Source organism: Zosterops lateralis (assembly GCF_965231275.1).
Source record: "Zosterops lateralis genome assembly, chromosome: 7".
Lineage (NCBI taxonomy): Eukaryota > Metazoa > Chordata > Aves > Passeriformes > Zosteropidae > Zosterops > Zosterops lateralis.
Genome location: NC_139767.1, coordinates 22755634 through 22766846, shown reverse-complemented (window position 1 = coordinate 22766846; position 11213 = coordinate 22755634). Strand labels below are relative to the sequence as shown.

Here is an 11213-nt window from a genome sequence, read left to right as displayed (position 1 = left end):
ATTCCCAGCTCCTGAGTCACCCACGTGGGCACCCTGTTGGAGACACCGTCTGTGTTCTGAGGACTGGAAACTGGTGGTCCTGTTGCCCCTGACCCTGTGGCCTGTCGTGCCGAGAGCTCCTGACAGCTCTGGATTTATGTTCCCAGCCCCCAGCACCTGCCTCTCCCCACCACCAAATGGGAACAAGCACTCCACTGCCTGGCACCCTACAAACAGACAGCTGGAGAGTCTCCATGTCAACCACAGCACAACACAGGGCCAGCCCCACCCGGCCGGGTTCCCCCAGGCAAGGAGGACCAGGCTGGGACCACCCAGCACTCCAGCCCAGAGCTGGGATACATGTGTCAAAGGGGCGTGTATACCAGGCAGTCATCCCCACGCTCCTCCTGCCAGCATCACTCCCCTCTGCTGCTGGAACCCAGCTCAGGCTGGGTGCTCTTGAACGGCTCCCGGACTGTGCCTGGAGGACATCTGAGGACATTCAGAGCCCCTGGCTCCCCAGCCGGTGGATGCCCAGAGCGGATGGGTACCCAGTGGGTGGTCATGGTGGATGGCTCCTGGGGTGTGTGTGCGCAGGAGCAGGATGCGCCTGGGTCTGGGGTGTCAGAGCAGGAGTGAGTGGCAGGGCCGGGTGTGGCCTTCGTCTAGCCCTGCTGCTGTGAGCTGTAGGAACACTGAGCAAAGGGCAGTGCCTTGGCGTGCCACAGCTATTCCCGGCACAGCAGGACTTCCAGAAAAAGCTCCCCATGGCTATATCCGGGTGGGCTCTGACTCACCCCTGGCTGGGTGCCAAGGGCTGGACAGCACCTGCCATGGTTGCCCCCTACCCCATCATCGTGCTCCCAGGAAAATAGTGCTTCTGTCCCCATCCTGCGCTGCCCCATGGATCATCCAGTGCAGCAGGGATCCACAGGCAGCCCTTCCAAAACAGCATCAGCTCCTCCTCTGCATGTATGCACCCTGCTGCTGGGCTCATGTGTGTGCCCAGGGGTGCCTGACAGAGACAGGACCAGTAGGGACAGGGCACTGTGGTCCTTCCTATGCCCACTGGCAGCCCAAGTGGGTTTCTGGGCAGGCTTTGCTGCAAGAAGTGTTCCCTGCCGGCAGCAGGCTCTGGGGATGGGCAGGCAGTGCTCAGCCCTCCCTGCTGGAAGGGGTTAATGGAAAGATGGCCCAGGACAAAGACTGTAAACACAGCAGAGATCCAGGAAGTGCCACCCCCTTCTCCCACTGCCTGCCAGGCTGCCTGGACCCCCCCTTGCCAGCCCTGCCAGGATGAGCAAAGGGATGGCATCCATTGAGGCGGTCCCACGCATCCCAGCCCACGTGTTGGAGCATGGGAAAGTGAAATCACTGCCCAGGAATTGCTGGAGGCTGGGTGAATGGCCACCATGCCTTACGTGAGCCATTAGTGATGCAGCGGGTAATGCTACCTCATCTCACTGGCATGAGTGATGTTATCGAGGCCTGCACCATCCTTATGGACCACTCAGCCACTCAGTCATCCTCATGTCCATGTGGATCACAAGGGCATTCTTAGTATCTCCACACTACTGGGGCAGGTGAATGTCCCCATGGACCATGAGGGCAGGTAGATACCTTTTACCCTGATCCAAGGCAGCAGGGATGGCGGAACATCTCCAATATTCCCATGGAGCACAGGGCCAACTACAGATGAGTGATGGGGCAGATGTGTGCTTCAAGCATTTGCATGGACATGGAAGTAGCTGGTCTCCCCCATCATCTACATGACTCAGGGCAACAGCTCACTCCCAGCATGCTCGTGAAACATGGAGGCAACAACTCGCCCAGAGGACATACAAACACCAAGGGATGTGAGCAAACACCTCCCAGCATCTATACAGGTTGCATTAAGACATCCCTGGCATCCATGCTTGCAATGGGGGCATCCAGGCACCCCCAGCATTCTGTGCCAGTCACTGACAGGACAATGTCCTCAGCATCCCCATCACCTGGAGACATGGGGTGGGGGGACCAGGACCAAACAGACTGTCTGTGCACCCCCTGGTCCTGAGCTTTGGAGTGGGCAAAGGCTTGGGGGCAGCTGGGATGAACAGCAGGTGTGGGGGGACTAGATACTTTCCCCACCAGCTCCTGGGACCCCATCAGGCCAGGCTGGGCCTTGGTCCAGGCAGGGAGGGAGAGCCACCTCCTATTTAGACAATAGCATGCTCCCTGGATCCGTCAGCACTGGGGAATGGGCCACACAGTCCTTCCCTCTTAGGGTAAAGGCGTCTGGGAGGCTCATGGCTGTAAAAGGAGCGGGATGAAGGAAGACAGCCAGGGGTTAGGAGGGAGGGGGATGGACACCCCCGCTGCTTCATTCCCATTCCCATTCCTCAACTCATCCTTGAGCTAAGGCCAGGCATAAGGTGGCACTGGGTCCTGGTGGCAGGGTATAGGGACAAGGAAGGGCCGGCACCCTGATCCACATCCTGTCTAGCTTCAAGCCCCAAGACGCCCACAGCCCAAGGAGGCTGTGCTGGGTTTAAATCCTGGGGGAACAGCAGGGAGGGAGGGCCAGGAAGGAGGGGCTGCTGCAGGATGCAGCTGGCTTTGCTCACAGGGATGTCATGACCAGAGGGAGTTGTTTGACATTCCAGCTCCAAACGCCTTCCCGGCAGCAGTCTCATCCAAGATCTGATGGAAACTGGGACCAGGCCAGTGCGGGGGTTCAGGAGCCACTTCCCAGGCTCTGCTGGTCTGGGTCAGCCTGGCCTGGGGTGGAGTTCTGGGGAGGCTGCACGAGGCTGGACAGGACAAGAGGCAACCCTGCACTTCTGGCCTCTGCAGCCTTCTCACTTTCTGCAGCCTCTGGGTCTCTAGTTGGCATAAAGTGTTTGGCATCTTGTTCCTGAGATGGGACTCGGGAAGGGTCTCTGGGTCCTGCACTTCATCCCTTCCTGTCATGCTGGGTCCTCTGAGCAGACAGGGATTTCCTAAGAAGCTTGTCCACCCTCTGCAAGACGTGGGGCCCCTGCTTGCCCAGAGCCATACCGGAAGGCTGTCACCACAGCTAAGGAAAGGCCACTTCAAACAGTCTGCCCTAGAGCAGAGTCAAGAGGATGCTCCTGGTTAACCCCTCTGAGCTGCTTCCCCTCCAAGCAGCAGTGCCCAAGAGTTCATTTCCCCTGCCTGGACCACCCCAACCCTGCACCCCACTGCTCTGTGGGATAAAGATGGGAATAAGGGCTACCAGAACTGAGAGAGGATTTGCATCAATCTACCTGAAACACCAGGGCAGGGTTCCAGGCACTTCTGGACACAGCACTTCTGAGGAGTCCACCCTCCCCACCCTCCCAGCTGGTAGAGCAGTGGGGTGGGGTCATGGAAAGGGATGGCTGAACTCTGTTCCTGGTGGTGAGCTGTCTCAGATGCCCTGAATCCCCCTCATGGGGCACCCACCTGCCCTTCTGCACATCAGCTAAGGACTGGCTTGCAGCACAGGCAGGGCACACGCGCAGGGCTCTGCGATGTGCAGGGCATACTCGGAATAGGGCCAGAAGGAGGAAGGATGCTGTCTGATTTTCCATCTACTCTCCCCCCACAAGCCCCCCTTTCTTCCATTCTCTCCCTGTGCTGGGATGAAACAGCCTCATCTGGAAATACCTTCCCTTTTAAAGGCAGGCTCCTCCAGGCAGCTTGTACTCTCTGGGAAGATGCTACATCACTCTGCAATTGGGTGACTGGGAGAGGCTCCAGGGATGGGGGACTGGGAGAAGGGATGCAGGGCATTGAGTCCACCTGCACGTCTGTGGGACCCAGAATTTAGCTGGCTCCCCAGGTGACATGGAGCATGGAGGCAGCAGGGAGGAGAACCTCCCAGAGCCAGGGAAGTTGAAAATGCTTCCATGAACAAGCCCAAGCCTTTGCCTGATGCTGCTGCTGCCATGGGTGAGCCATGGCATTGCTTGGCTTCTGTGTTACAGCCAGGACAGAAGGCTGAGATGTGCAGGGCCAGGCAAGGCTGAGTGCTTTCCTGATGCTGAGTCACCCTGTGCCCAGTGGCACAGTGGTCCCCTCCACCAGGAGCTTCAGGGACAAAGGCACTGGGGCTGAGCCAGCTGACGTCAGCCAAAACAGCCCAGCTTGGACAGAGCTGGGGGTCACCAGGTGTGCTGGGAAGAAGGGGGTGCTGCCCACGCAAGGGGAACCCACATGAGGGGTTCCCCCAGCACAGGCACCCTCGCTCAGGATGTCATTTTCAGCTCTCATGGGTTTGTGCAAGGCCCTAAGGGTCCCTGACCTGACCCACCACTTGTCCAGGAAGCGGTAGTGGGGGTTTTCAGACCAACTTAGGAATTCCCCATTCTGGGAGTTTTTGGGGAGCTGGTCAGGGCTTTCTGACGCCCATGTACTTCCTGGCCAAGGGAGAGACTGAGGAGACAAGGCAGAGCCTGCTCTGCCTTGGGATAACTTGGGGACCTCAATCTGCTCTTAGGGTGATGGGGATCAGAGAAGGGCTAGGGCTGCTCCAGGCAGGGTCACTGTCCAGCTGTGGTCTCCACATGTCTGGAGCAAGAAGGGTTAACAGAGTGCCTCCCCCACTATAAATACCACGTATGTATGTCCCACACCCCACGAGTATGAGCTGGGAAGGCTATTTTGGTTGAGTGCCTGCTGCTTTGGAATGTGCTGGAGCAAGGACAGGGGCTGACGTCACCATCATTGGGGCCCGGCCCCAGCACCTGCTCGGGGTCACTCAGCAGTACTCCAAAAGCACCCAGACCCTGGCCAGTGCTCAGCCCCCCATGTCAGAAAGAGAGTTTGGGTGGTGGGTCAGTACAAGTACACTCAGGGCAGGGATCTCCCCACATCAACCCCTCTCCAGAAGCCTTCCTTGCACACTTTTAGATGGGGCCCTGGAGTCTGGCCCCACATAGAGACCTGAGCTTGGTGCTCTTGCCAGGGGGTGGGTCAGGGCATCATCAGGGGCCATTTGAGGTGCTCAAGACCAATTTGAGGACCATGGCTATCCAGCATGGGGTTTGGCCCAAGGGGGTCAAGTGATGTTGTGAAGGTTCCCTTCTTTCCCTTCATGGTGTTAGCCTAGGCTGTCCATCTGTCTGTCCAGGCTCTCTGTGGGTGGCATCACATCCTGATAGGGGGTTCGCCACCAGTCTGCCCCACCTGCTCCCCTCGCACCCGCAGGGACGGGGCAGAGCAGTGGGGGCCGGTGTCAAGGCCTCTCCAGGAAACTCTGGGGGGGCAGGGGTTCTTGTCTGCCGGGGAGTGTGGGCAGGTGAGGGGCAGTGGGCGGGGGCTGCCGGCCACCTCCCCCGCGGCAGCGTCCCCCAGCTGCCCGGCAGCAGGAGGGGCGGGTGATGTCAGCAGGATACAAATAGCGGCGCGCGGTCCCTTTCCGACGCCTCTCCGAGCTGTGCCGGCCGCTCGCCAGCCCTCTGCCTGCTCCCTGCTCCGGCCTCGCCTCCCCACGCCGCCACCATGAGCCAGTCCTACTCCTCCAGCCAGCGGGTCTCTTCCTACCGCCGCACTTTCGGCGGCTCCCCGGTCTTCTCTCGTGCCTCCTTCGGGGGCAAGGGCAGCAGCGGCAGCTCCGTCACCTCCCGCGTCTACCAGGTGTCCCGCACCTCGGCCGTCCCCAGCCTGTCCACCTTCCGCACCACCCGTGTGACGCCCCTGCGCTCCTACCAAAGTGCCTACCAGGGTTCTGGTGAGCTGCTGGACTTCAGCCTGGCCGATGCCATGAACCAGGAGTTCCTCCAGACCCGCACCAACGAGAAGGTGGAGCTGCAGGAACTCAACGACCGTTTCGCCAACTACATCGAAAAGGTGCGCTTCTTGGAGCAGCAGAATGCCCTCATGGTGGCCGAGGTGAACCGCCTGCGGGGCAAGGAGCCCACCCGCGTGGCCGAGATGTACGAGGAGGAGCTGCGGGAGCTCCGCCGCCAGGTGGACCTGCTCACCAACCAGCGGGCTCGTGTGGAAGTTGAGCGTGACAACCTGCTCGATGACCTGCAGAAGCTCAAGCAGAAGTGAGTGGGGGGGTCCCAGAGAGTCCCTGTGGGCATCTATCTGTGCATCTCTATCCCTAGGGGTGGGTGGGGGCAGAGCTTGCCCTGGCAGCCCCTCAGGTGCTTGCTGCTATCCTTGTGCCTCATGCTCAGAGCCCATCATGACCCCAGTAATCTGTCCCCCTTGGCCACTTTCTGGTTGCCCAGACAGCACCCAGAGGGTAGAGTGGCTCCCATAGCAGGAGTGTCCCCTACGCTCTCCCTTGCAGTGAGGCTGAGGCCAGGCTCTAACACCACAGGACACCCAGAGCTGGGAGATCAAAGTGCACTTCACCCCGGGTCCCTATCTCTGCTCACACTGGGGAGGGCTGCTGGGCCCATGGGTGAGCTGAGCTCTGAGGGGTAGATGGACAGACAGATGCAGTCAGGCAGGCAGAAGCGAGGACAGATAACCCAGGGAGGGTGCTCCATCAGCTCCAGACGTGAAGGAGGGAGGGGAGAAAGTGTCTGCACTTCCACAGGCCAGGGATCCTCCAGGCCTGCCATGACTGTCCATGGTGCCCTGTGAGCAGTGGGAGACCCCAGAGATGCTGTGGAGCTGTCTGGTGCTGAGGAAGAGAGTGGGGATTATCCACGAGGGTGGCCAGGCTGAGGGAAACCCCAGGGACTGACGAGCATGGGGAACCTGGCAGTAGGGGCAGATGCTCAAGGGGAGCTGTATGTTCTGATGATGGTCTGCACCTTCCCTTCTGGACCCTGTGCCCTGGGGACACCATTCCCTTGGGGTGACACAGTCTGCTCCTCTTTCTGTGACCCTAGCCACCACCATAGACGCTGGGGTCCTCCCTGATGCTGGAGAGTTGGGGGCGGTGGCATGAAGGAACTCTCAGTGACAGGGGAGGAGCAGGGCCCAGAACAAACGGGTGTTGGGTTTCTGCTACCCCATGTGCCAGCACCACCTGGGCGCCTCCATCTCCTCCCCGCTGCCTTTCTGCTGGCATCCAGCCTGCAGTACTGTCCCCTTCCTTGACACAAGCCTAGACCTCCAGCCCTGACCTGACCCTCCCCCACAGCAGTCTCCAATTCACATCCCATCCCACAGCACAGCTGAAACCTGTCCGTGCTCCTGCTTTCTTTGGGATAGCTCGGCTGGCGGCCATCTCTTGGACCCGACCCCCTGTGTCAGATCCTGCACCCTGTCCCCCCAGCTGCTGGTCACTCTCCCCTATAAGGGCTGGGGCAGTGTGCGTGGCACTGAGCTGACCTCATGTCTTTGTGATCTCTCCGGCGTTGACTATAATAGGGAATGGGAGGAAGAGCCCCTGGCCTCTGGCCAGTCCTCTGCTGCCTGCTGGGAACACAGGACAATCTCTTTTCTTCCTACTGGATCATTCTGGGCTTAAGGACAGCTCAGGGGGACATCACCACGGAGGGAGGGAGCTTCCTCCAGACCCCCCTAGCGTCCCTTCTCTGCTTACAGGCTGCAAGAGGAGATCCAGCTGAAGGAGGAGGCTGAGAACAACCTCGCTGCATTCAGAGCTGTGAGTACCTGCCCCCTTAGTGTGGCGAGGGAACCCTACTCTCCTTCCCACCCCCTTACCCCCCCAGCAGCCTGGCCCCAGTATCGGGACATGGTCTTGACCATGGGACATGTAAAGACACAGCTTTACACCTTCCAGCCCTCATGCTCTCCCTGAAACCCACCACTATCCCTCATTCCGTGTCTCTCCCAGGATGTGGATGCAGCCACACTAGCACGCATTGACCTGGAAAGACGTATTGAGTCCCTGCAGGAGGAAATCGCCTTCCTCAAGAAGGTGCATGAAGAGGTAGGTCAGAAGTGGCACCCTTTTCCAATGGCACTCACAGCGCAGGGAAAATGGAGTGGGTGCCCTGAGATGTCACCTTGTCTATGCAGGAAATCCGGGAGCTGCAGGCACAGCTGCAGGAGCAGCACATCCAGGTGGAGATGGACATCTCCAAGCCTGATTTGACAGCTGCGCTGCGGGACATCCGTGCTCAGTATGAGAGCATTGCTGCCAAGAACATCGCCGAGGCTGAGGAGTGGTACAAGTCCAAGGTGTGGGAAGCAGTGGGCTCTGGGCTGGCCCCCATGCAGCGGGTTCCATCTCGGTGGCCATGCCCACTGACCATGGTGTCTCCCCAGGTGTCCGACCTGACGCAGGCAGCCAACAAGAACAACGATGCGCTAAGGCAGGCCAAACAGGAGATGCTGGAGTACCGGCACCAGATCCAGTCCTACACCTGCGAGATCGATGCCCTGAAGGGCACGGTGAGCTAAGGGCAGCACTGGGAAGATCCCCAGCTTCCCTGCAAGGGACCTGCTGATGAGACATCTCTGGGGTGGGGGGCTCTCCCCAGCTCTCTGAGTTGCTGCCGCAGGGGTCCTTGTACCCCCCAGCAGTGGCCTAGGCTCCTGCAAAGTGTTTTGGCAGAGTCCTGGAATGAAAGTGCAGATTGTAAAATGTGACCCAGCCTGGGAGGCTCCAGGCAGGCGGGCACAGGGCTTGGGGTGTCTGGTTGCAGGCTGGCAAGATGGTTGCAAACAAACAGGGCACAACAGTCCCATTCTGGAACAGTCATGGTCGGGGGAGCCAGCCAGCAGCCACCAGTGCCACCCCCAGGCAGCCATCCAGTGCTTCTGCAGCTCTCTGTGCCCTCTTGATGGGGACGGATGGCTTTGCTGGAGGACCTGGGCACCAGGGTGCTGGGGTTGCCCAGTACATGCCCAGCTTGCCCCCATGAAACTCTGCTGCCTGTGCTGGGTAGGTGGAGGGTTACAGTCACCGTCATGGTCCCACATCAGCTGAACCCAGCCCAGGGCTGACCATGCCTCTCCCCAGGGTGCCCTGGCATCCCCAGTTCCCACCGCAGGTGAACCCTGGCTGCACTGGGTTTCCCCCTCACTGAGCACTGCCTCTGTCTCTCCAGAATGACTCGCTGATGCGCCAGATGCGGGAGATGGAGGAGCGCTTTGCAGGGGAGGCCGGCGGGTATCAGGACACCATTGCCCGCCTGGAGGAGGAGATCCGGCACCTGAAGGATGAGATGGCCCGGCACCTGCGTGAGTACCAGGACCTGCTCAACGTCAAGATGGCCCTGGATGTGGAGATCGCCACATACCGCAAGCTGCTGGAGGGCGAGGAGAACCGGTGAGTGAAGGGGGGCAGGACAAGCTGGGAGGACCAGCAGCGTCAGCAGTTTTTTGAGGGTCCAACTTTGTGAGGACGCACCTGAGGGCTAGGGCTGGCTGGCACTAAGCTTTCCCCTCTGTATTCCCACAGGATCAGCATCCCCATGCACCAGACCTTCGCCTCTGCACTCAATTTCCGAGGTGAGCCTCACTCCGTGAAGAGGGGGACCTGGGACAAGTCCCCTGTGTTCCCCACTTTAGGGGCAACTGTCCCTTCTGGGGGGTTGTAGCCAGGCTGGCAGGTTGGGAACTGCCACACAGAGCCCCTGGTATAGGGGCACTTGTTTGGGTGTTGCTGTGAGCAGAGAGGGGAGGTTAAACCAAGGCTGCTGAAGCTCTTCAGTGACCCCAGCCCCACGGCTGTATCCCCATACCACATGTCCCTGTGGTCCCATCCCCTGTGTCCTTCCCCCTACAGAGACCAGCCCAGAGCAGCGGGGCTCCGAGGTGCACACCAAAAAGACTGTGATGATCAAAACCATCGAAACCCGAGATGGGGAGGTGAGCACAGGGTGGCACCGGAGGGTGGTTGGGAGGCAGGGGACCGAGGATGGCACCTGTTCCCACACTCGGGGCTCTGGTGTGGCACGGCATGGCGTCTCACGGTGCCTCTCTCCCACAGGTGGTGAGTGAGGCGACCCAGCAGCAGCATGAAGTGCTGTAGAGGAGGCTGCTCCAGCAGCCCACTGGCACCTTCTGTCCCTGCCTCCGTCCCTCCGCCATGCCCCCCTCCTGCCCCCCACCTCGCCTCTCGGCGCTCCCCCGGCACTGCCTGAGGAGTCTCCCCCATGCAGCTGCCTCTGAGGCCCTCACACCCCCTGGGCTCTCTCCTCCGGCTTCAAAAGGCTCGCTCTGCTTTCGCAGCTTTGCAGCGGCAACGCCAGCGTCAGGATCAGGCCAGGGCCGGGGGGCGGCAGAAGGGAGGGACGGGACAGGTGGGAGGGGCTGGGGGGAGCAGGTGGTGGCCTGGGCTAGCTCCATGGAGAGCCGGACGGTCCCAGCAGCAGGTTCTGGATCCCCCCACAGGCCCTTCCCACGCTGGGCACAGGCTTGGGGTTCATCCCACACGAGTGGGGACCCATCCCCCTCCCCCAGCACTGCGGCCCCCCTGGAGCTGGCACTTCTCCAGGTGCATGGCAGTGATGCTAGGGATGGGGAGAAGCTAGGCACGGCCTGGGCTGAGCCCCCTGTTCTCTGCCCAGCTCAGAGCCAGGGGGCCCCCAGCCTGCGTGTCCCCCCCAGCACAGGGGGGCTCGGGCCCTTGGCTCCCCCCGGCCCAGGAGGCAGTCCCGTGGGGCAGAGGAGGGCAGTGCCCGCCCCTCCCCGTGGCGGGGACCCCCAGCAGCAGGAGGCTGCACGGGGCCAGGCTCATGAGCCGAGAGGGTACCCGTAGGTGGACACAGGAGAGAGGAGGAGTGAGTGAATGGGAGAGAGGGGGGAAAGAATGAGAGGAGCCGGAGAGAGGCCCGGGGGGCCAGGGCAGGCATCCCCAACCCTCGCCCCAACGCACCCCCACCCCACCACGTGTATGAGACTCTTCAGGCGGCTGAAATAAACAGCGGAGCATCACCCTGTCGTCTCAGTGCATCTCTGGGGCAGAGAGGGGATGGGGTGGTGGGGAGGCAGCACCTGGGGGAGGCGTCACAAGGGCCAAGTGGATGGATGAGCTGTCTCCTCCCTAGGCTGCTGGGCCCCCCAAAAGGTGTGTGTCTCTCACACTGAAGGTTCTCAAGCATTTTGCTGCCTGAGGTGCTGGATTTCCCAGTTGCACTGGGTGGGAAAGTCCTCCTGGGACAGGGACCAATGACAGCTAAGCCCTGAGTGCAGGTTCAAAGGACTCTGGGTGATGGTCCTGTGTCTCCCATACACCCCTAGGATTACATGCCATGTCCTGGTGGCTCTCAGCTCCACAGCCACCCCCTTTTTACCCCCACTTGGGACCTACCCAAATCTACATCTGCCTAGGACTTTTCCAAGCCCCTCCAACTGTCACCAACCTGCAA

At 60.6% G+C, this 11213-nt stretch overlaps 1 protein-coding gene across 1 annotated transcript; it reads left to right on the top strand.

Moving 5' to 3' along the window:
• Positions 1 to 5404: 5404 nt before the first annotated feature.
• On the top strand, positions 5405 to 10820 carry DES (desmin). The gene is made up of 9 exons (XM_083864591.1): positions 5405 to 6017; positions 7477 to 7537; positions 7730 to 7825; positions 7915 to 8076; positions 8164 to 8289; positions 8949 to 9169; positions 9302 to 9351; positions 9629 to 9711; positions 9833 to 10820. The coding sequence occupies exons 1-9, from the start codon at positions 5467 to 5469 to the stop codon at positions 9872 to 9874; spliced, it is 1392 nt and encodes a 463-aa protein (XP_083720717.1). The 5' UTR covers positions 5405 to 5466; the 3' UTR covers positions 9875 to 10820.
• Positions 10821 to 11213: the final 393 nt, after the last annotated feature.

Excerpts from the sequence above, each read along its gene's own strand:
- DES (XM_083864591.1), top strand. The coding sequence starts at position 5,467 with ATGAGCCAGTCCTACTCCTCCAGCCAGCGGGTCTCTTCCTACCGCCGC. Across the intron at positions 8,290-8,948 it reads TCGATGCCCTGAAGGGCACG|AATGACTCGCTGATGCGCCA; the intron begins GTGAGCTAAGGG and ends CTGTCTCTCCAG. Across the intron at positions 9,170-9,301 it reads CTGGAGGGCGAGGAGAACCG|GATCAGCATCCCCATGCACC; the intron begins GTGAGTGAAGGG and ends GTATTCCCACAG.